General features: G+C 40.1%; 1 protein-coding gene across 2 annotated transcripts in view; it reads right to left on the bottom strand.

Annotated features, from left to right (window-relative positions):
• CRLF1 (cytokine receptor like factor 1) overlaps positions 1-26312 on the bottom strand; it is a 231137-nt gene that overhangs the window by 50939 nt on the left and 153886 nt on the right. For both annotated transcript variants that reach the window (XM_073588657.1, XM_073588646.1), the window contains exons 3-6: positions 15926-16055; positions 7531-7700; positions 6402-6559; positions 1461-1629 (exon numbers count right to left, since the gene is read on the bottom strand). In XM_073588657.1, coding sequence (XP_073444758.1) covers positions 1461-1629; positions 6402-6559; positions 7531-7700; positions 15926-16055 — 627 coding nt within the window. The remainder of the gene's footprint in view (positions 1-1460; positions 1630-6401; positions 6560-7530; positions 7701-15925; positions 16056-26312) is intronic.

Raw genomic sequence — 26312 nt, 5'->3', positions numbered from 1 at the left:
GTCCTCCTCTGCTTCGTGTGGATCCTTCGTGATCTACACAGTGTTCCCCTTCGCACACTTATGCAGACACACTTCTCTCTGCCCTGTCGAGAGCAGAGCAAAGTACTGTTCTGCACATATGCAGGGAAAGGTCAGAGAGCACCGGTGCTTGTGTATTACAGTACATTGCTTTACCCTTTCCGGGGCAGATAAGTGGGCCTGCATAGGAGCCCAAAAGAGAACAATGTGTGGATGATGTAGGACGCATCATCCACACCAAGAACAAGAAGGAGGACAGCATCGCAAGAAGAGAGGAGGTGCCAGATGAAGATCCGTTTTGCCCATTGTTCCAGACCGCCCGTCGGTGAGTATAATAAAAGGTCTTTTTTGTGCTTTACAGGGTGAATTGGAGTCATACACTCACTGGCCACTTTATTAGGTACACCATGCTAGTAACGGGTTGGACCCCCTTTTGCCTTCAGAACTGCCTCAATTCTTCGTGGCAGAGATTCAACAAGGTGCTGGAAGCATTCCTCAGAGATTTTGGACCATATTGACATGATGGCATCACACAGTTGGCGCAGATTTGTCGGCTGCACATCCCTGATGCGAATCTCCCGTTCCACCACATCCCAAAGATGCTCTATTGGATTGAGATCTGGTGACTGAGGAGGCCATTTGAGTACAGTGAACTCATTGTCATGTTCAAGAAACCAATCTGAGATGATTCGAGCTTTATGACATGGCGCATTATCCTGCTGAAAGTAGCCATCAGATGCCTGTTCTTAGCTGAGAGGAGTGGTACCCAGTGTGGTCTTCTGCTGCTGTAGCCCATCTGCCTCAAAGTTCGACGCACTGTGCGTTCAGAGATGCTCTTCTGCCTACCTTGGTTGTAACGGGTGGCAATTTGAGTCACTGTTGCCTTTCTATCAGCTCGAACCAGTATGCCCATTCTCCTCTGACCTCTGGCATCAACAAGGCATTTCCGGCCACAGAACTGCCGCTCACTGGATTTTTTTTCTTTTTCGGACCATTCTCTGTAAACCCTAGAGATGGTTGTGCGTGAAAATCCCAGATCAGCAGTTTCTGAAATACTCAGACCAGCCCTTCTGGCACCAACAATCATGCCACGTTCAAAGGCACTCAAATCACCTTTCTTCCCCATACTGATGCTCGGTTTGAACTGCAGGAGATTGTCTTGACCATGTCTACATGCCTAAATGCACTGAGTTGCCGCCATGTGATTGGCTGATTAGAAATTAAGTCTTAACACACAGTTGGACAGGTGTACCTAATAAAGTGGCCAGTGAGTGTATATACAGCATTATAGAATACTGTCAAAATGGGCTGAAAGGTGGTGGCCATAGGTTATATGGGAAAAACCTGATAACAGATGGGTTTTTTTAAGGAAATATATCATATTTACAGGGAAGAAAATTTCCACAATAAATGAAACAATGACTTGTCATTATAAAACTAACCACTTCTTGGAGTAGATGCAGCTGTTGGATTGCTCCAATCACTCCAGATTCCTGCTTTTTTAGATCCATAGATTCCAAAAGGGTTAGACCGAACTTGAACAAAATAAACGGTTCCAGGCTTCAACCCTGCTAGACGACAGGATGTCTGGTTACCCACGTCATCAACTACCTGAAAAGAATACAGACAAGTTATTCAATAAACTGAGCTTTTTTAGATAAATATATGTGGCTATAGATTGATTTATATAATCTGTTCTTACAGTAACAGAATATCTTCTTACAGTAAATGTTTAACATATTGATGAATTAGAGTTGAGCTCATTAACTCATTCACTTTGTATCACTATGTATACTAAATGCACATTTCTTCTTTATGGGCTTTATGAAAATATTGCAGATAGAGTACATACGTTTTCTAAGATTTACTTAAAAGGAATCTGTCAGCAGTATTTCACCTCCCCTCAAACTTTAAATATGTGTATGTAGCTCTTTTAAAGACAAATCCAGCAATGTTCCTCCATTGCCGAGAAATCAGTGTTTGAACTGATATGCAAAAGAGGCTGAAGAACTATAGTAGATCTGAAGCCACTGTCACTCTAGCTCTATTTCTCGTCTAGCGCTGCCTCTTCCTGCTTTACTGGCAATTCATTTGCCTAAGGTCACACAGAGTAGAGGCTGTCAGTCAAGCAGGAAGAGGTGGTGCTGGGCAAAGAACAGAGCTGAAGTGACAGAGGATTTAGATCTACCATAGCCATTTATATATCAATTTAAGCGTTGATTTCTCAGTAACAGGGGAGCAGACTGACCATGTAAAAGAATTGCAGGAGTTGTCTTTGAAAGAACTACATGTACATAAATAGTTTTGGGGGAGGATGAAATCCTGTTAACCATTTCCCTTTAAAAAGAGTGTCTGACTAATCATTTAGCAATTCTGGCAAAAGAAGATGTGCTGTCCAACAGTGATCAGCATGGGCCTGCGACACAATAGTATTGGCATTCTCACAACACCAATTCTGTTGACAACTGTAAGGGAGCAAAGATTCATAGGCAAGATAGTAAGAACCCATCACCACGCACGGGACGTCAGGCAGCACAGTGACATCACTACCCCCTGCCATCTGTGCTGGAATAGATACTACGGATGAAAAGAAGAAATACATCACTGCTTGGCGTGGAAGCAGGGTGGTGTGAGCTTTAATATTTATAATCTTGACTTCAAAAATGAGGTTCTTGTTATTACTATCAAGAAGCACATTATGGGGTCACTATTAAAGTAGGTACAAAGGGGACAGGCTATTTTAAATAATAATATCCCTCTGTTCTCTCTTCTTCATAATAATAGTAATAATGTCAACCTATGCTTCTGTATTATAAAGAAAATAACAATACTAATGTCCCCTTATGTCTCTGTATAATAATACTAAATAATACTAATAACAATAATAATGCTCCCCTGTGCCTCATAATAATAATAATGCCCCCTTGTGCCTCATAATAATAATAATAGTAGTAGTAAGCAACGAGTGAATTATTATTACAGAGTGGGTGTTATCATTTTTATAAGAAGGCACAGGAAGGCATTATTTATTATTATTATTATTATTATTATTATTATTATGATAAGGGGGCACAGTGAGCATTTATTTAATACTAGATGGTGGCCCGATTCTAAGGTATCAGGTATTCTAGAATATGTATGTAGTTTATTTATGAAGATTTAATAATAATGCAATAAAGCACCCCCCAATCCTGATATGCATGGTCCTCTCATCCCCCAATCCTGATATGTATGGTACCCCTTACCCCCCTATCCTGGTATGCATGGTCCCCTCACCCCCCAATCCTGATATGTATGGTCCCCCTCACCCTCCAATCCTAGACTACATGGTCCTCTCACCCCCCCATTCCTGGTATGCAAGGTCCTCTAACCCCTCTTTCCTGGTAAGCAAGGTCCCCTCACCCCCCTTTCCTGGTATGCATGGTCCCCCTCACCCCCCTTTCCTGGTATGCATGGTCCCGTCACCCCCCTTTCCTGGTATGCATGGTCACCCTCACCCCCCCTTTCCTGGTATGAATGGTCCCCCTCACCCCTAGGAAACTGCACACATACAAAAAAAAACATTTATACTCATCTTTCCTGTGGTCCAGTGCTTAGTGCGAAGGACCAACCATGACGTCACTCTCGCCAGAGCGCGACGTCATCAGCGGTCTTTAGCACAAAGCATTACTGGGACCGCGATGCCGGGTGCGAAGTTAGAGAAGGGAAGTCCGGGGGCCGTTGGAAAGTGAATATATCACTATTTTTTATTTTAATTCTATTTTTTACAGATTAATGGTACCCAGGGTCCGGAGGAGTCTCCTCTCCTCCGGACCCTGGCTACCATCCACACATTAGGCCGCGACCAATCAGCGAGGCGGGATTTTCATTACAGACAGAATTAGACAATTATATAGTAGATACACAAGGGTTGTAGAGCTAAAAGGAGCTACAGGGGACATCATTACTATAAGGAGGCACAGGTGGCAGTTTTACGATTTGGAGGTACAGAGAAGGTGTTACTGCTGTATAAGGGCACAGAGCAGTTCTGCTACTGTGTGGATTCAAAAAAGTAGAATACTATTACTGTGCAGTTCACAAAGGAGGCATTATAACTGTGTAGCAGTCCATGGTTTGTATAAAGGTGGTATGTAAGAAGGGTGCTGGAAAAGTGAAAAGTCAAAGATATCTGTCTGTAACCTTCAGCAGAAGGTAGTCATGGATGTAAGCAGTGTTCAGGGTGGTCAAAGCCAAATGAAATACAAAAGGGGAAAGTAAATGTCTACAATCATTAAGAATGAACCGCTGCCTGAGCCAGTGATATCAACCACTACATGGCCACTGTATGGTGATAATGTCAGTCTTCGTTCAGTAGTTTTGGTTAAAGATCAGAAAGGTGATGACTATCACTACTGTATATTTTGGTAATATGTGATTATGGTCTGATGGTATTATTGTCTCCTATATTGCAGTATTTATGGTAATATTGATCTTGGTAGGTACAGTCTAGTTTGGTAATTATCAGTGTGGGGGCATTCTGACACTATATGGTAGAATTATATGGTCACAGCTACAAAACAGTGGCACAGTTGTTAGCACTGTTGCTTTGTGATACTTTCCTTCATAGTGTTGAGGTCCTGGGTTCAAACCCCCTCAAGAACAACATCTACAAAAAGTTTGTGTGTTTACATGGGTTTCACCTAGGCCCTTGCTTTTTCTCCAACATTCCAAAAACATATACTGATAGGGAATTTATATTGTGAGCTCCAATGGGAACAGCGGCGATAATGTATATAAAGCGCTACAGATTATGATGGCATAATAAAAAAATAAATAATAGTATAGCAATATCAACCCCTTCATCCCAAAGTCTGTTTTCACCTTCCTGACCAGGCCAAATTTTACAATTCTGACCAGTGTCACTTTATGTTGTTATAACTCTGGAACATTCCAATGTATCCCACAGATTGTGAGACTAGTAGAAAGGCACCTTTCTGTAGCAATTCAGATCGCCCTTGTCAGCACTGTTCTCTGACAGCTCCCACATGGCAATCAGTTCTGATGAAGGTCTAAACAAACCAAAAGGTTAATTTGTGCATTGCCATATAAATCTGTTATACATTCAAACTATCCTGAGTGCCAGGTTTATTGCTACTATTGGATTAGGGATTAGAACCCTACTTAGACACCAGAGACGCTCAACCAGGAGTGCCGTATATCCCTTTTCTACTGATTGTGAGACTGTTTTCTTGTGATATATTGTACTTTATGATAGTGGAAAAATTAGTTTGATATGACTTTTGTGAAAATATCTGAAATTTGGCAAAAATGTTGAAAATATTGTGTTTTTATATTTTAGTTTTTACGCCCCTGAATTAGAGTCATGTCACACAAAACAGTTAATAAATAACATTTCCCACATGAGTACTTTAAGTAATTTTGAAGCTATTTTTTTGTTAGGAAGTTATAACGGTTAAAAGTTGACCAGCGATTTCTCATTTTTCCATTAAAGTTTACAAAACCATTTTTTTTAGTAACCACATCTCATTTGAATTGACTTTGAGGGGTCTATATGGCAGAAAATACCCAAATTGACACCATTCCAAAAACTGAACCCCTCAAGGCGTTCAAAACCACATTCAAGAAGTTTAATAACCCTTCAGGTGCTTCACAGGAATTAACGGACACAAAAAATTGACCTAAAATTTGTTGTGCAATTTCTCCTGTGCATGCCGATGCCCCATATGTGGATAAAAAACATTGTTTTGGCACACAGCAAAGCTTGGAAGGGAAGGAGTGCTAGTTTATTTTTTTAATGTAAAATTTTCTGGAATAATTAGTGGACACCATGTGGTGTTTGGAGAGCCCGTGATGTGCCTTAACATTGGAAATCACTCACAAGTGACATCATTTTGGAAACGAAAACCCATCAAAGAATTCATATAGATGTGTGGTGAGCACTTTGAACCCCCAGTTACTTCACAAGGTTAATAACATTAGGCCATGAAAATAAAAATATCACATATTTCCCACAAAAATGTTTTTTACGTTCACAAGGTTAACAAGGGAAAATAGACTCCAAAATGTGTTGTGCAATTTCTCCTCAGCACACCATTACCTCATATGTGGCAGAAAACTTCTTCCCTTCTTCTTTGCAGTGCAAAGCTCAGAAGAGGGAATGCGGCTGCATATATATCTGGTACATGTCAAGAAAGTGTTTAAAGTGTTTTTGGAAAACCTCTATCCCCCACTTGTAATTTGTTAATTTGTTATAACAGATTTACTTTACCTTCCCCAGGTCCAGTGCTGAGTTGGATAACACTCTCAGTTCTTCATATCAACAATCCTATCAGAAATCGTAAGATACATAATACAGTGAAAAAAAATATATATAAAACATATACCTTCCATTCCATGCTATCTTCCACTCTATAGCGAATCTGGTACTTGGCTTGAAATAGGAAGTCTTTCAAAGCAGGGGGAGAACTCCAGCGGACACTCAGTTGATCTTCCAAATCCCCCACACGACTCACATGAACATCGGATGGGGGGTCTGTAGTGACTACAGAAATTGACCATAAACTGTTAGAACATATATTAATAATGAAAAGTCTAGCCCAAAACTGTGAGAACTTAAATTTTATTTTATTTATTTCCACCTTACAAATGGCAATCTTTCTATTCTGTGTATTCTTGCATACAATATTAAATGTAACACCATATCAAGAATAGAGATGAGTGAATTTGTTCTGATTTGGTTCTGATTACGATTGGAATAGAATTTTGTTTCTGCAATATTCATCGAACACTGCAAAACGTCATTAGAGTCAATAGGAATAGAAATTACTGAATATGTTCGAAACCTATCATAAGACACATATTCTGCACGAATAGTGTTAGAATATGGCTCGAAAATGTCAAAATTAGAAACGGGGACAAGTCCAAACAAATTTGCTCATCTCTAATCAAGAACCTCTTACATGATTATTTTCTGCTGCAGTTTAGAGATCAGTGAGGCTATCACAGGTGTCAATTGACCTATTAGTATTTTATAATATATGGTCTGTGTGTACAAATTTACTATTATATTTTACTATTCATATACATTTTTAGAAAAACGGACCATAACTGATAAACTGGTAAAATTATAGCTGCAGCCAATCACTGATCTCATGCCATCAACAGTAGCAGAGTCGCTGAGCTGAGTGAATAGCTGCAGCAGTGATGCATTCTGTCAAATTGACGTTATCGTTACAGTCAAAATGCATATATCAGAGCAGCAGTGGGGAGGCGGAACTGGACCGAGGGGAGATGAGTTCTATCTCCATTTGTTTTTTGCTTTGCTATTATCTGTTCAGTTGGAGCCCACTTTTGTAAAAGAGGATGAAAAACCTTTAATTGTAATTTGTGTGTATGTGTGTGTGTGTGTGTGTGTGTGTGTGTGTGTGTAATAGTAAATCTTCAGATTTGAAGTCAAGTGTGTTGCACACTAATAGTTTTTTCGGGGTGAAGATGTGCTCAAAAGTATCTTACCCACATCAAGAATGTCCAGCGTCATTATGTCAGATGTAGTGGATCCCAGTCTGTTTGAAGCTTCCACCCAAATTTCATAGGGTGTAAAGAGTGCAAGATCTTTAGGAATATGGCAGGAATATTGCCCCATGGTATGATATTCTTGACATGTATTATCTCTGCCATACCACCTGGAAATATACAAATCATTATTTTGTCATCTACAATGAATGCTAATTTTAGACCACTGTACACTATTAGAGTTTAGCAAATTTTTTCAAACTCGATTCCGGTTATGATCGGCAGCGAGTATTGTTTTTGCAATATTCGCCAAACACAACCAAACGCCATTGGAGTCAATAGGGGTAGAAATGAACAAATATGTTTGGAACTGATCATCAAACATAAATTCGGCACGAATTGGGTACCAATATGGCACGAATATAACAAATTCAGATTCGACAACGGATTCCAAACATATTAACTATACGCTATTGCAAAAGGTTAGTTACATTACTATTAAAACAACATACAATGCAATATTAGGTAACTAAATGTAATCGGAAACATTTATACTATGTAAACATAGCAGGCAAAAACTGGAGATAGTACTTAAAATAACCAATCAGGCTTAAGATTACAAAATAAATAATGAAAAAAAAGGTGCTGCCTCCCAAAGCTTTTTGTCTGCCCTAGTTTATATAAATGAGACCCAATACTTATATTTTGTAAATGCTTCTGAGTGCCCATAAACTTTATACGCTTTGGCAGTCCACTCTTATCATGCACTGACATTTTAAAACATCAATATAGTCTTAGCCAATGTTCACACATTCAGTATTTAGTCAGTATTTTACCTCAGAATGTTAGGCACTGGGAATTTCACACTGCTCAGGATGAATCCCAGGTCTTGTCTGCCTCTGCTGTCTACCATTTGGACTCAGGCGATTGGATTGTTGCTTAGCACAGACATCGGTCCTAGCATCTTGCACTGCCTCATAGTGTCCATGTGTTTACTTTCGAAGGGGTTTTTTACCACCAAGTGAGGGGCTGCGCAATGGGGACGAGATTTGCTCCCAGTTACCCTAATTTGTTTATGGGGGCGTTTGAATCCGTCTTCATCGCGCAGTCCCCACTGGCGTTAGGTAAAATTGCTATGTACCATCGTTTCATTGATGACCTTTTCATCATCTGGACTGGGTCTGAACGGGAAGCGCTTGATTTTGCCCATTCCCTGAATTCTAATTCCTGGGGACTCAAATTCACAGCTAATATATCCAATACAATGATTCAATTTTGGATCTAATGGTGCACGTCGATCCATCTGGTCGGTTTTCAACCTCCACCCACTTCAAGAAGGTGGATGTAAACAGTTATCTCAGCTTTAGCAGTGGCCACCTCCCTAAGTGGATCTTAAACATCCCTTATGGGCAATATTGGAGGATTAGAAAGAACTGTATGGAGGACACTAGAGGCCGAGATTCTAAAAAATCTTTTAAGGAGGAAAGGCTACCCAAAGAAGTTGGTTTGTGATGCCTTCACTGGGGCTAGAGCATTCACACAAAAGAAAGACATTGAGAAAATAAAGCTTCAGGAGAATATACCTGATAAATCCTCTGATCTAGTGAACTGGAGTTTTATCACTACTTTTAATCAATCCCATATCACCATACGTAACCTTGTTAAAAAATACTGTTTTATCCTGAAAGGGGACCCTATACCAGCACACATACCCGCACAACCCAGATCGATTTTTCGGAAAAATCGAACTCTTAGGAATCTTGTTGCCCCTAGCAACACAACTCTCAAGTCCTCATCTTACTCTACAACTCGGATAAATTCCAATCCGGGTTGTTTTGCATGTAGGACCCCTAAGTGTTTGTGCTGCGTCTCTATTTTGAATGGGGCACAAGAATTTAAATCTCGTACCACAGGCACCAGTTTTAAAATCAACTGTCATGTAAGTTGCCAATCTTGCTATGTTATTTATTTAATTGAGTGTGGTTGTGGTTTGCAATACATCGGTCAGACGATCAGATGATGCATGCAAGGCTCAATAAGCACCCTCAAAATATCCGAAATGGGTTCATGTTACATAGTCTTTCTAAACATTTTTCTCTAGTGCACAAAAAGAATTGGAATTCATTAAAACTTATTGTCATTGACCAGATTCCAGATGATTTGCCTGACCGGTACAATAGTCTAATAAGAAGGGAGAGTTTCTGGATTTTTAAACTGGGCACACTGGCCCCTGAGGGGTTAAACCTCACCATTGAGAAAGTCACGTAATATATGTACGTTGTGATAATTTTTTATGTACATTGTTTTTATTTGTTTTTTATTCACTTTTAGATTGGTTTTAGTCTATATGTGTTTTATATTGCATCCATTTTTTTATTTTTTAGCGCAGTCTTAATTTGCATTTTTAATCATGTGGGCGTTTTGATTAATTGCTTCTTAATTTTCATTTGCTGTTTCACCTTTATATACCTTTCCCATCCTACTCTATGTATAACCTTCACCTGAGGAAGACGGAGCCATTCCGTTGAAACGCGTTGTGGAAACTAATAAATAAGACTTTTAATACCAGCTGAACTGCGTCACTTGTGCTCCATATGACCGGTCTATTTTACTTTTATCCTGTCTGATCCTTTCTTGAGTTACCTGGCCGGAGCTGCAGTGGACCATCCTCTTTGTATCTACTCCCACCACCAGCCTGGCGCTCCCTTTGAAGTCGCCTACCTGACTCTGTCTGCAATCATGTGGTTACTACTGGCTCTCCAGCTAAGTCTATGGTAACCAGTGGTATACAGCGGCAGCCCTGCCCTCTGGAGCCTAAGCCCAGAAATCATCTGAGTATGTCCGTGATGTGGCGCCTTCTCATTGGTGCTCGGACGCTGACTGCTCTGGTGATGTGACAGCTCCGAATTGGCCCATAGGCGACGCCCCATCTGACTGGGTTTGAGTGTTTGGGGTGGAGCTTAGCACATAAAAGGCTTCCATCGGCGCATGTGGACGTGCTAGCGGAATTTATGTTTTGGTGTGCGTTGGTGGATACTCTACCGCTTTCTATGCTTTTGTGTGCTTAGCACTGGTCAGCTTCAGATAGGCAGTGTAGGTTTTGGCTTTTGCTTGACTTAGCACCTGTTTCCTACATGTGTGCGGTTAGCACGGTGGAGTTACAGGGCAAGCTCAGCCCATGTGCTTATTCCCTTCGGGTTTTACAGGGTATTGCACACCTCTTATTTTTCCATTGCCGCTCGGTGGTTAGCTGAGTTGGGCACTTATATTTTCTGTGCTGCTCGGTGGTTAGCTGAGCTTGGTACTCTGCTTCCTGTTCACTCTGTGTGGTTTTAACGCAGTGTGTTCACTAGTTTTTTATCCGTCATTTGCTCTCACTAGCAGCAGGTTAACATCTCTTCATGGTGGACCCCGGGTTGCGATCGCACTTTATTATTTTAGTTAGTTCGATCCTCCAATCTTAACACAGCATGTGTAATCCATAACCAGGAGTGGGTAATAAATTCAGAAGTGGTGACGTGTTTCTATTATACTTTTCCTCTGATTGTTCCACTCCTGGTTTTGGCTTACAAATACTGATGTAAAATATTGACCAAATACTGAATGTGACCTCAGTGAAAGGATAGCACAGTGGCTCATTGTTTAGCATTGTGGCTTTGCAGTGCTGCAGTCCTGGGATACAATCCCAGCAAGGATAACATCTGCAAGGATTTCTCCTTCTGTTTGTGTGGATACCCTATGGGTCCTCTGGTTTCCTCCCACAATGAAAATACATAAGTAATTTAGATTGTGAGCCTTAATGGACAGTAATGATAACATCATAAAAACACTGTATTGAATGATGGCTACAGTTGTAGCCAAAAGTATTGACACCCCTGCAATTCTGTCAGATAATACTCAGTTTCTTCCTGAAAATGATTGCAAACACAAATTCTTTGATATTATTATCTTCATTTAATTTGTCTTAAATGAAAAAACACAAAAAGAATTGTCCTAAAGCCAAATTGGATATAATTCCACACCAACCATAAAAAAGAGGGTGGACAAAAGTATTGGCACTGTTCAAAAAATCATGTGTTGCTTCTCTAATTTGTGTAATTAACAGCACCTGTAACATACCTGTGGCACCTAACAGGTGTTGGCAATTACTAAATCACACTTGCAGCCAGTTGACATGGATTAAAGTTGACTCAACCTCTGTCCTGTGTCCTTGTGTGTACCACATTGAGCATGGAGAAATGAAAGAAGACCAAAGAACTGTCTGAGGACTTTGGAAACCAAATTGTGAGGAAGCATGAGCAATCTCAAGGCTACAAGTCCATCTCCAAAGACCTGAATGTTCCTGTGTCTACCATGCGCAGTGTCATCAAGAAGTTTAAAGCCCATGGCACTGTGGCTAACCTCCCTAGATGTGGACGGAAAAGAAAAATTGACAAGAGATTTCAACGCAAGATTGTGCGGATGTTGGATAAAGAACCTTGACTAACATCCAAACAAGTTCAAGCTGCCCTGCAGTCCGAGGGTACAACAGTGGCAACCCGTACTATCTGTCGGTGTCTGAATGAAAAGGGACTGTATGGTAGGAGACCCAGGAAGACCCCACTTCTTACCCCGAGACATAAAAAAGTCAGGCTGGAGTTTGCCAAAACTTACCTGAAAAAGCCTAAAACGTTTTGGAAGAGTGTTCTCTGGTCAGATGAGACAAAAGTAGAGCTTTTTGGGCAAAGTCATCAACATAGAGTTTACAGTAGAAAAAAAGAGATATTCAAAGAAAAGAACACGGTCCCTACAGTCAAACATGGCGGAGGTTCCCTGATGTTTTGGGGTTGCTTTGCTGCCTCTGGCACTGGACTGCTTGACCGTGTGCATGGCATTATGAAGTCAGAAGACTACCAACAAATTTTGCAGCATAATTTAGGGCCCAGTGTGAGAAAGCTGGGTCTACCTCAGAGGTCATGGGTCTTCCAGCAGGACAATAACCCAAAACACACTTCAAAAAGCACTAGAAAATGGTTTGAGAGAAAGCACTGCAGACTTCTCAGGTGGCCAGCAATGAGTCCAGACCTGAATCCCATAGAACACCTGTGGAGAGATCTAAAAATGGCAGTTTGGAGAAGGAACCCTTCAAATATCAGGGACCTGGAGCAGTTTGCCAAAGAAGAATGGTCTAAAATTCCAGCAGAGCATTGTAAGAAACTCATTGATGGTTACCGGAAGTGGTTGGTCGCAGTTATTTTGGCTAAAGGTTGTGCAACCAAGTATTAGGCTGAGGGTGCCAATACTTTTGTCTGGCCCATTTTTGGAGTTTTGTGTGAAATGATCAATGTTTTGCTTTTTGCTTCATTCTCTTTTGTGTTTTTTCATTTAAGACAAATTAAATGAAGATAATTATACCAAAGAATTTGTGTTTGCAATCATTTTCAGGAAGAAACTGAGTATTATCTGACAGAATTGCAGGGGTGTCAATACTTTTGGCAACTACTGTATATGTAAGGAAGCATGATAAAAAGCAGATTTATGGGGTAAGGAAGCCGCTGCCATACCTAGCCAGGCTTCCCAAAGAGAGAAGATAAACCTGGTTTACTACTATGTTTACCTACTCAATCTCTGTTTACATGTTAGAAATTGTGGTTCTGTGCTCCCGCCTGAGAAATGAGATGTCCCAATCTTACAAAGCTGAAGTAATAGGATTTGTGGGGACATAGGACAATGTATCTCCCACGGATATCACTGCCTGGGGAACATGGGACACCGTGTTCCCTGGTTGCCATGTAACGTCTCTCTGCGCTAGCGCACACAATGCAGTTCTGAACCAGCATTTGTGCATATAGATTAACAAGAAGCACCTGTCATGCTTCTGCCTCCAGATCCAGTGAATATGTGATCATAGAGTGTGAGAAGAGGTGCTGGGACAAGAGCTGCTGGGTCCTAAGAGAAACAGTCAGCTCCACTATGCTAGAGCCTAAAATTCTCAGGAAATGTGGGCTAATATACCAAATACAGGGGAATAAAAGAAAATAAGATGAAGAAGTTAAAAAGATTTCTTCTTTTTCTTCACATTTTCCCCCGTATATCAACAAAAAATGGATGGAATATAAAAATGACATAAAAATTAAGCCTCATACAAACAGACCTGCTCATTTTTATTGGCATCCCTTCCTTTTCTTTAGACTCTACAATATCTTCAGAAATAAATGGAAATAACCAAAGATAAACATAATTAACAGCATGTGCAGCACTAAAGGCACCCCTAATTAACACGTGGTCGCACACCCTTTGGCATTGATGAAAGCCTCCAAACGTTTCTTGTAGCCATCTATAAGCTTCTTACAATTCTCAGCTGGTATTTTCTCCCACTCTTCCTTTGCAGTTTGTTCAAGCTCTTGAATGTTTGCATGATGTTTTTACCAATGGCAGATTTCCACTCACCCCAAAGATTTTTAGTAGGATTGAGGTCAGTACTCATTGTTGGACATTTTAAAACAATCCATTTTTTTTCTTTTTCAACCATTCCTGTCTATTTTTGGATGTGTACTTTGAGTCATTGTCTTGCTGCAGGACCCATAATGTTCAACTCAAACCAAGTTTTCTTACACTGGGTAGGACATTTTGCTCTAAAATCTCTTATTAATTCTCTGATTAAATGATTCCTGTGATACGGCAAAGGCCTCCAATACCAGACACAGCCAATTAATCGGATCAATTGGAGTGCCCAGTATCAGGCAGTTGCCACCAAAGCAAATAGGGTCATGGGATGCATTAGAAGAGGTCTGGGGACACGAGATGAAAACATAATTCTCCCTCTCTACAAATCACTCGTCTGACCACACTTGGAATATTGTGTGCAATTTTGGACGCCGGTGCTCAAGAAAGACATTACTGAACTTGAAAGGGTTCAAAGGCGGGCTGCAAAAATGATAAATGGAGTTGGTTCAATACAATACCCAGAAAGGTTATCAAAATTAGGTCTATTTACTTTAGAAAAGAGAAGACTTAGGGGAGACCTAATATATATATATGTACAAGTATATCAGAGGGCAATACAGAGATCTCTCCAATGAACTGTTTGTACGAAGGACTGTGACAAGAACAAGGGGACAATTTCTGCACCAGCATAGAAGAGGGTTCTTCACGGTAAGAGCAGTGAGGCTCTGGAATTCTCTTCCTGAGGAAGTGGTGATGGCCAACTCACTGAATGAATTTAAGAAAGGAATGGATGCTTTTCTTGTGAGTAACAGTATAGAAGGTTACGAATAACATAATATCATAGGTAGATGGTTGACCCAGCTTAGGGTAAGGAATTTTTTTCCCTATGGAGAAAATTGGCTTCTACTCTGTGGGTTTTTTGCCTTCCCCAGGATCAACAATGCAGAACAGCTGCACTAAAAATAAGCTGAATTAGATGGACATAAGGTCTTCCTTCAGCCTTCAAAACTATGTTGGTACATTACTATTTTAATCACAGGTGATTCTCATTCGTAATTTACCACCGGCGAGTAAAAATGTTTCCATGCTAATTTAATGTAAAGGGTGCCAATACCAGTGTCACAGCAAGCTTTAGGTTTTTCTATTTTTCCCTCCCATTGTTTTTTTTTTATTTTAAATTATTGTTTAGCATTTGCTCTTTTGTATTTAACATGAGTGCTTCATACAAACAAAAACTATTTTACTTGATTCATTTTTTCAGGAGAGATTTTACATTATGTACTTAAACTTAATGGGAGCCAAAAACAATGAGCAGGACTGTAAAAAGGGGAAAGGGGCAACAATTATTTGAACATCCTACCAAGAAAAAATATTAGAACCATTAAAAGCGCATGTACAATAAAACTGGAAAATATGCCTGGTCAGGAAGGGGGGGGGATGACTCAGTAATGAATTGGTTAACCATTTCTTTAACAGTTTGAGACTGTGTTCACATCTGCATTGAAAATATCAAGGGGATACATAGTTGCAGATTCTTAAAGATCTTATAGAAAAAATGACACTGCATGCACCAGTATTCTTCTAGTTTAAATAATAGTCTCCATGATAGAGCCCAAGAGACCACATTAACCCATGGAGTCCATCCTATCAAAGAACTGACACTGTATCATGGTTTCATTATAAGAAGCTAGCAACATCCTAAATGCCCCCCTCCTTACTGTCTCCTTCCCCATTACTCTGTAGACTGTAAGCCTGCAAGGGCATTGTCCCTCAGTACCAGTCTGTCACTATTCGTTTGTTCATTGTAATTTATTTTTCTACTTTGTATGTAATTCTTTTTCACATAAGAATGAATGATGCTTTGAAAGGAAATAAAAGTTATAATAATTTTAAAAAGTCAAAGAAGATATATTCCAATTCAATAATAAAGCATAAATATATTTAATGTAACTTTATGACACCCAAATACCTGAGCTTGTACTTCAAAGTGTAGTTAGTGTGCAGGTAGGTTTCTCCTTCACTCCCAGGAACCCACTTACAGGTTAAATCTTTCATATTCTTTGACCAGCATGTTATATTGGTTGGTTTCTCTGGTGGCACTGTAACAAGTAATTAAAAAAAATAGATATTTCATGTTAGAAATCAAATTGAATATCATTTGTTAGTTTATACTGTGTTACTTAATAAGGGTAGAGAAAACTACATGTATGAATTCCTTTTATAAAAACATTCAAACTTACTTCCAATTTGATAAATGATCAGCATGTCGTAGTATTGCATATACTCCATAGAAAACATGTGATGTGTTTCTGGCATGTAGACTCCCTTAGTCATAGTGCTATGTACAACTTAATCCAATCATTTTCAGTTTTAGGCTCATACTGTATATTCTTACTAAATGTGGTTCATGCGGGAAAAGTTGGAAATACAATTTCATCAGTTTTTGTTAAGATGCCACTGTTCTTGAATGAAGCATGAATAAAATGACAGTGTTTCCTCTTTGCAATGTTCTTTATAGAATTTAATAGATAGAAATATGCATGTACTACTATGCTGTATAATATATACATACATGTACTGTATATATATATATACTATATTTATTTCTTTAAGAAATGTAGTATGATGCTAAATTGAAATGAGAATTATCAAGAACTAGGACCTTTATACATGCATTCACATCTGATAAATACAAAAGTATATATCTTAGGTTACAGCAATTGCATAGAATTCTGTCTTTCCTAGAATATTGAGCTAACGATCCTTTGTTACTTATTTTACTTCATGGAACCTTTATGGAACATAGCTTAGCTTTAGTCTTCAGTTCCTTTATTTCCAGTATGCCTATCACAAAAGACTTTCTACACTGACTGATAAAACTATGTATTATAATCATTACTATGGTTTTTGTTACATACAACAAATAAGAAATTTGAACATAAAACCTCCACTAGTTTTCACCAAATAGGAATCAAATTTTAAATACACAAATTTATATAGTAACATTTCTTAAGATTTTTATGGTGATAACACAGTAATATATTTGGTAGGTTTAGGTCTGGATATAATTTTTTTGGGTACTGTTGGACAGCATAAGTTGCAACACAATTAAAAACCAAAAAATGTATGCACATTGCAATTTTCAGGTGTTTGAGTTCACATCATTTTGTGTCAAATTTGTTAAAAGAGAATTTTCTAAATAATCATTAAAGAATCTCCTTAAGGCTATGTGTCCACGTTGCGTTTAAATCCGGACACTGAAAACCGGACTCCTTCCCAGAAATCGCGCTGTTTTTCCGCGCGATTTTACTGTGATTATGTTCATGATTTTGCCACGATTTTCGCATGCGATATTCAAGCACTTTCCAAGCGATTTGAAGCATCGCTTGGAATGTGATTGACAGGTTGGTCACACTCGTCAAACATAGTGTTTGACAAGTGTGACCAGGTTTTTACTATTGAGGCCACCTATGCGGCATCAATAGTAAAAGAAAGAATGTAAAAAATAATTAAAAAATAAAAAATCGGGGTATATTTACCTTTCGACGTCCCGCTCAGTCTCAGCAACGCTCCCGTTCCCAGCGATGCCTTGGAAGACCTGTGATGACGTTGGTCTCGCATTGCTATAGCGATCTCACGAGACCGCTAGAGTCACGCGAGACTGCGTCATCACAGGACCTTGCCGCAGCGCATTACTGGGAACGCTGAGGCCCCGGAAGGCAGTGCGGGACGTCGGAAGGTAAATATACCCCGATTTTTTTATTTTTTATTCTTTTTTTTTACAGGGGTATGGTACCCAGGGCCTGGAGGAGAGTCTCCTCTCCTCCACACCGTGGGTACCAACCACACATGAGATGCTTAACTTCGCGCATGGTGGGCATAGCCACATGCGGGAAGTAAGCAGTTCTCATGCATTCCTATGGGTGCGGAATCGTGGCAATTCTTTGCGATTCCGCACAAAAGAATGAGCATGCTGCGATTTTTTTCCGCGATGCGGTTCCGCTGCGGGAAAAAGCGCAGCATTAGCACAGCATGTGCAGAATGCCATAGGATTGCATGGGCTGCGCTCTGTACAAGATTTTTAAACGTTTTCGCAGCATTTTCGCCCCGAAAATCGTGACAAAAACGCTTAAAAATCGCATCGTGGGCATACAGCCTAAATATTTGTTTCTAAACTTTCTTCTCAAACAAACATTTTTATACACACACACACACATACAGTGGGGAAAAAAAGTATTTAGTCAGTCAGCAATAGTGCAAGTTCCACCACTTAAAAAGATGAGAGGCGTCTGTAATTTACATCATAGGTAGACCTCAACTATGGGAGACAAACTGAGAAAAAAAAATCCAGAAAATCACATTGTCTGTTTTTTTTTTCATTTTATTTGCATATTATGGTGGAAAATAAGTATTTGGTCAGAAACAAGCAATCAAGATTTCTGGCTCTCACAGACCTGTAACTTCTTCTTTAAGAGTCTCCTCTTTCCTCCACTCATTACCTGTAGTAATGGCACCTGTTTAAACTTGTTATCAGTATAAAAAGACACCTGTGCACACCCTCAAACAGTCTGACTCCAAACTCCACTATGGTGAAGACCAAAGAGCTGTCAAAGGACACCAGAAACAAAATTGTAGCCCTGCACCAGGCTGGGAAGACTGAATCTGCAATAGCCAACCAGCTTGGAGTGAAGAAATCAACTGTGGGAGCAATAATTAGAAAATGGAAGACATACAAGACCACTGATAATCTCCCTCGATCTGGTGCTCCACGCAAAATCCCACCCCGTGGGGTCAGAATGATCACAAGAACGGTGAGCAAAAATCCCAGAACCACGCGGGGGGACCTAGTGAATGAACTGCAGAGAGCTGGGACCAATGTAACAAGGCCTACCATAAGTAACACACTACGCCACCATGGACTCAGATCCTGCAGTGCCAGACGTGTCCCACTGCTTAAGCCTGTACATGTCCGGGCCCGTCTGAAGTTTGCTAGAGAGCATTTGGATGATCCAGAGGAGTTTTGGGAGAATGTCCTATGGTCTGATGAAACCAAACTGGAACTGTTTGGTAGAAACACAACTTGTCGTGTTTGGAGGAAAAAGAATACTGAGTTGCATCCATCAAACACCATACCTACTGTAAAGCATGGTGGTGGAAACATCATGCTTTGGGGCTGTTTCTCTGCAAAGGGGCCAGGACGACTGATCCGGGTACATGAAAGAATGAATGGGGCCATGTATCGTGAGATTTTGAGTGCAAACCTCCTTCCATCAGCAAGGGCATTGAAGATGAAACGTGGCTGGGTCTTTCAACATGACAATGATCCAAAGCACACCGCGAAGGCAACGAAGGAGTGGCTTCGTAAGAAGCATTTCAAGGTCCTGGAGTGGCCTAGCCAGTCTCCAGATCTCAACCCTATAGAAAACCTTTGGAGGGAGTTGAAAGTCCGTGTTGCCAAGCGAAAAGCCAAAAACATCACTGCTCTAGAGGAGATCTGCATGGAGGAATGGGCCAACATACCAACAACAGTGCGTGGCAACCTTGTGAAGACTTACAGAAAACGTTTGACCTCTGTCATTGCCAACAAAGGATATATCACAAAGTATTGAGATGAAATTTTGTTTCTGACCAAATACTTATTTTCCACCATAATATGCAAATAAAATGAAAAAAAAACAGACAATGTGATTTTCTGGATTTTTTTTTCTCAGTTTGTCTCCCATAGTTGAGGTCTACCTATGATGTAAATTACAGACGCCTCTCATCTTTTTAAGTGGTGGAACTTGCACTATTGCTGACTGACTAAATACTTTTTTTCCCCACTGTATATGTGTATAAATATATATATATATATATATACTGCTGAAATAAATAAAGGGAACACTAAACAATACAATGTATTGTTTAGTGTTCCCTTTATTTTTTCAGCAGTATATATAGTGCTCTAAATAGATGAGCGCATTTCCTATGAAAAGTAAGATTTTCAAAATTTTGACAAGACGTAGTTTTATAGAATAATTTTTTAACCTATAACATGAAAGTAAAGTTAATAATATAACTTTTATTACAAAATCTTCAGTTTTACTCAAATTTGTTGATGCAAGAGTGAATATGCCCCATCATCAAAACAAAAACTACTATATCTAGTATTTTATATGAGATGGTTGCAATTCCAGTTTTGTTAAAATTTTGTTCAACTTTTGTTATTGATTGCTGACTGATAAGTAAAGCTTTGCTGATCTTCTTGTAGGCTACACCTTTCTTGTGCACAGAAATAATTTTCTTTTTCAGGTCTTGTAACTAGAGATGAGCGACTTTGCCTTTTTTAGGGTCGAGTCGGGTTTCATGAAACCCGACTTTCTCAAAAGTCAAGTCGAACAAAATTGGCTGACTATCAGGAAAAGTTGAAGGTCCAACAAAAACACAAAACCCAATGCAAGTCAATAGGGAAGCAAAGTTGGTAGGGAGTGGAGAACAGTAAACATACCTACATGCCGGACCGCTTTTTTAAAGTGCGTAAAATCTCTCCCTCTCTCTCCCTGGACGCTGCACATGTCATCTTGTTGCCCACTGTGTACATCATTGCTCAGTGGCTCAAAAAAGTCACGTGCAAGCATTCTGGGAAATCCGACTTTGCCATAAGTCGGCGACTTATGAATCTGGCCGACCTCTTTCGCTCAACTCTACTTGTAACATTTGTCTCCCATGTGGTGCCTTGCTGACAGCAGGAAATGGGAAAATATTTTCTTTGTTAAGTATCGGTGTTTTGCAGTCACCTGTCTGCCAGACTCTTGTTTCATGAATAATTAGAATAAACTGTGGTTGAATTATTAATTATAATGTTTTAATCTAGACTTTAGTTAGGCTTCCAAGACTTTCATTAAGGAGTACTCATGTTAGAAACATGGTCTTGAATGAATTTGATAGGAAAATTAATTTATTGGGTGTGTAAAATAACAAATCTTGTTTGCAATCAATGTCCCACATGTGTGGGAGTATTTTGTAGTTTGAAGTATCCCATAGAAAATGCTTTTTTCTGAAAGGAAACTAAAGATTTTCTCACAAATCCATTGGGGTGTCCTCATTAATGCTGAACACTGTATATACAGCTCTGGCAAAAATTAAAAGACCACAGGATATCAGGACTCTTCAGACCTACAGATGACTACCCATTCCTGCTACTACATGTGGGGACAAATGACACCGCAAGAAATGACCTGGAAACCATCTGCAGAGACTTTGAAGACTTAGGCAAGAAAGTGAAAGAACTGGGAGCGCAGGTGGTCTTCTCTTCCATCCTCCCAGTGGATGGCCATGGAACAAGGAGGTGGAATAAGATTCTGCAGATGAACAACTGGCTACGTCGATGGTGCCGTCAGCAAAGATTTGGATTTCTGGATCACGGAGTGAATTACTTATACGATGGACTACTTGCTAGAGATGGGGTGCACCTTACGAAGACTGGAAAACATGTATTTGGAAGTCGCCTTGCTACACTTGTAAGGAGAGCTTTAAACTAGAACAACATGGGAAGGGAAGCAAAAGACCAGAAAAAGCCATACACCTGACAAATGCTATTGAGAACTCTGCTATTAGAAGTGAAAAGGAAGAACAAAGACAAAAGAATCTAATTCATAAAAATATTGGAGAAAGAGAAACCAATCACAAACTAAAATGTTTCTATACTAATGCACAAAGCATGGGCAACAAACAAGGAGAATTGGAACTACTAACACAGGACAACAAATATGATGTCATTGGAATCACTGAAACTTGGTGGGACGATACACATGATTGGAATACAAACTAGAAGGATACAACTTATTTGCAAGAAACAGACTTGATAAACGAGGAGGAGGTGTCGCATTGTATGTTAGAAACGCGTATATCTGCACAGAGATTGAAGCTTCAGAGACTGGGAGTTCTGTGGAAACTGTTTGGGTAAGAATACAAGGACAGAACAATGGAAAGGACACCATTGTAGGCATTTACTACAGGCCGCCTGTGCAAGCTGAAGATAAGGATGAACTCTTTATGCATCAAATGGCCAAGTTCTCCAAAAAATATGACATAGTTGTCATGGGAGATTTCAACTATCCAGACATTTGTTGGGAATCTCTCTCAGGCAAAACTAACAGGTCAAGGAAATTCTTCTCCTCTCTTGCTGACAACTTTATCTTCCAGAAGGTAGGGGAGAAAACAAGGGGAACTGCTACCTTGGATCTAATCCTTATAAACAGGGAGGAAATGGTTGAGGAGGTAAAAGTGGCTGGGACCCTAGGAGGTAGCGACCATGCTATTTTAGAATTTTGGATAACTAGAGGAGGAAGACCTGTGAAGACTCAGACGTCAAGGTTAGATTTCAGAAAGGCAGATTTTAAGGGATTCAGAAAGAGAATTGGAGGGATCCAATGGCTGGATATCCTTAAAGACAAAAATGTCCAGGAAGGATGGGAAATCTTGAAAAATGAAATTCTCAAAGCACAGTTGTTAACAATTCCGAAAAGAGGGAAGAATAGGAAGCATTTAAGGAAACCAGGATGGATGAACACAGAACTTAAGCACATGCTAAAAAGGAAGAAAAAAATGTTTATAAAATGGAAAGAGGGAGGTATATCTAAAGAAGAATATAATGCTGTCTGCAGAACCTGCAGGGCACAAATCAGATTAGCTAAAGCTGAAAATGAATTGAGGCTTGCAAGAGATGTCAAAAGCAATAAAAAAGGATTTTGGGGATATGTCAAAAGTAAAAGAAAAGTCAAAGATGCTATAGGATTTTTACAGGATGAAAATGATGAAATGGTAAGACAGGATGTTGAGAAGGCTGAACTTTTAAATTCCTATTTTGCATCTGTGTTCTTCACTGTCCTATTAAGGGAATAGAAGAATCCAGGATATCTATAAACAGAAAGATAGTGAGGAAACACTTAGCTAACCTAAATGAATTCAAGTCTCCAGGTCCAGATGAATTACACCCCAGAGTACTGAAGGAGATAGCAGAAGAAATTTTTGAACCCCTCTCCATAATCTTTGAAAATTCTTGGAGAACAGGAGAAGTGCCAGAAGACTGGAGAAGAGCAAATGTTGTTCCTATCTTCAAAAAGGGGAAGAAGGTGGACCCAGGCAACTATATGCCGGTGAGTCTGACTTCTATACCAGGAAAGATCTTTGAACAAATTATTAAACAACATGTATGTCAGTACCTGGATAAGAATGAAGTGATTAAACAGAGTCAGCATGGGTTTGTAACTAATAAGTCATGTCAGACTAACTTAATTTCCTTCTATGATGGAATCACTGATTGGGTGGATCAAGGAAATGCTGTAGATATAGTATATCTTGACTTCAGCAAAGCATTTGACAAAGTATCTCACACATTCCTTATTGAAAAAATGGCTAAGTATGGAATGGACAAGGCAACTGTTAGGTGGATTCATAACTGGCTTAGTGATCGGACCCAAAGAGTGGTCGTAAATGGCTGCACATCCAGTTGGAAGAATGTCTCAAGTGGGGTACCACAGGGCTCTGTCCTGGGCCCTGTATTGTTCAACATCTTTATCAACGATTTAGATGAAGGAATTGAGGGTAAACTGATTAAATTTGCTGATGACACAAAGCTAGGAGGGATAGCTAATACTAGAGAAGAGAGAGAGAGGATTCAAAAAGATATAAATAAACTGGAGCAGTGGGCAGCAACTAACAGAATGGTTTTTAACAGGGAGAAATGCAAAGTACTACATCTGGGCAATAAAAATGAAAAAAGCATATACAGAATGGGAGGAATAGGGCTAAGTGACAGCACATGTGAAAAAGACTTGGGTATACTAATAGATCACAGACTGAATATGAGTCAACAGTGTGATGCAGCAGCAAAAAAGGCAAATGCAATTCTAGGATGTATTAACAGAAGCATACAGTCTAGATCACGTGAAGTCATTATTTCCTTCTACTCCTCTTTGGTCAGACCTCATCTGGAATATTGTGTCCAGTTTTGGGCGCCACATTTTAAAAAAGACATCAACAAACTGGAGCAAGTTCAGAAAAGAGCGACCAGAATGGTGACCGGTCTGCAAACCCTGTCTTATGAGGAAAGGTTGCAGGATTTGGGAATGTTTAGTTTGAAAAAGAGAAGACTGAGAGGAGATTTAATAGCTGTCTACAAATATCTAAAGGGCTGTCACATTGTAGAAGGATCAACTTTATTCTCATTTGCACAAGGAAAGACTAGAAGCAATGGGATGAAACTGAATGGGAGGAGACACAGATTAGATATTAGAAAAAACTTTTTGACAGTTAGAGTGATCAATGAGTGGAACAGGCTGCCACGAGAAGTGGTGAGTTCTCCTTCAATGGAAGTCTTCAAACAGAGGCTGGACAGACATCTGACTGGGATGATTTAGCGAATCCTGCTTTGAGCAGGGGGTTGGACCAGATGGCCCAGGAGGTCCCTACCAACTCTACGATTCTATGATTCTATGATTCACAGCAAAATTTTCAGTTAGTCTGATTTTTCTCTTTATAGATAGATTTTTGAGTAAAATGTAAATTGCCCTTTTATTCTATAAACTACTGACAACATGTCTCCGAATTTCCAAGCAATACATTTTGTATTTATTTTCAGAAAATGAGAAATGGTCAAAATAACAAAAAATGCAGTGCTTGCAGATCTCAAATAATGTGAAGAAAACAAGTTCATAATCAGAAACCACAATACTAATGCTTTAACTCTGGAAGAGTTCAGAAATCAATATTTTGTGGAATAACCATGATTATTATTCACAGCTTTCATTCGTCTTGGCATGTTTTCCACCAGTCTTTCGCACTGCTTTTGGGTGACCTTATGCCACTCCAGGTGCAAAAATTTAAGCAGGTCTTCTTTGTTTGCTTGCTTGTGACTATCCATCTTCCTCTTGATTACATTCAAGAGGTTTTGAATGGAGTTCAGGTCTGGAGATTGGGCTGGCCATGACAGGGATTTGATGTGGTGGTCCTTCATCCACACATTAATTGACCTAGCTGTGTGTCATGGCGCATTGCCCTGCTGGAAAAACCAGTCCTCAGAATTGGGGAACATTGCATGAGCAGAAGAAATCAACTGTTTTTCCAGGATAACCTTGTATGCGGCTTGATTCTTATGTCCTTTGCAAAGATTAACCTGCCCAATTCCAGCCTTGCTGAAGCATCCTCGGATCATTACCGATCCTCCACCAAGTTTCACTGTGGGTGCAAGACACTGTGGCTTGTACGCCTCTCCAGGTCACCATCTAACTATTAGATGACCAAGTGTTGGACAAAGCTGAAAATTAGACTCATCAGAGAAGATTACTTTACTCCAGTCCTCTATTGTCAAATCCTTATGGTCTTCAGCCTTTCTCTCCTTTGCTTCTCATTGATGAAAGGCTTTTTTCTAGCTTTACATGGCTTGAGCACTGCCTCTAGGAGTCTGTTATGAACTGTTCTTGCGGTACACTTCGCCCCAGCTGCCATTTGCCATTCTTTTTGTAGGTCACTTAATGTCATCCTGTGGTTGCTGAGTGACATTCGAATAAGATGACGGTCATCCCGGTCAGTGGAGAGTCATTTTTGCCCTCTGCCGGGTCTGCAGCTTTGCTGTTCCCAATGTCTGCTGCTTGACCTTGTTGTATTGGACTGCCATCTTAGAAATTTTAAAGATGGAGGCAAAATGATGCTCACTGTATCCCTCTGCTAGTAAAGTCAGAATTGAGTCCTTTTTGTCATGATACCTGTGCTGGGTGACCGGCACTTCTGGGATTAATATTTTGATCTCAGTGCAGACTCTTACCTGCACACCTGGGACCTATTATGGTGGCCTCTCATTGGTTTGGGGAAAGCTTCTTATAGCTTCAGGAAGCTCCCATCCCCCATCAGTTATACTTTCGCCCTTGGCATTGTGTGGTGACCCCTGAGTGTGTTTGTGCTGTGTTCTGGTTGCTTGATTCTCTGTGTATGACTCGGTCTGCTCTCTGGATATTGCTTTGGATTCTGCTTGGTACCTTCTATGTCTGTTTGGTTTTGACTTCTGCTTGGCCCTGACTATCCGTTCTGTCTCATCCCTGGTACTTTACTGATATCTCTGTGTATGACCTCTGTTTTGCCTGACTCTGAGTATTTCTATATAGTGTCCTGCTATCTCTGAAAGCAGGACACTAAGCCCCGCCCCCTTGCAGTCACATGACCGTAGGTCCTGTGACTGCTTGCTAAACTTCAGCGCCCACAGGTCCTGTGTATCTGTACTTTCCGGCTGTACCTGCCCCCTGGCCCCCCTACAGTGCGGTTGAGTCTCTGCTCAGCGGAGGCTGCACGCCGGCGCTGACAGGATCCTGAAACTTTTTCTC

Source organism: Dendrobates tinctorius, unplaced genomic scaffold (assembly GCF_039654945.1).
Source record: "Dendrobates tinctorius isolate UK_male_01 unplaced genomic scaffold, ASM3965494v1 ptg000011l, whole genome shotgun sequence".
Lineage (NCBI taxonomy): Eukaryota > Metazoa > Chordata > Amphibia > Anura > Dendrobatidae > Dendrobates > Dendrobates tinctorius.
Note: the sequence above shows the minus strand (reverse complement) of the source record. Positions and strands in the feature narration are given on the sequence as shown.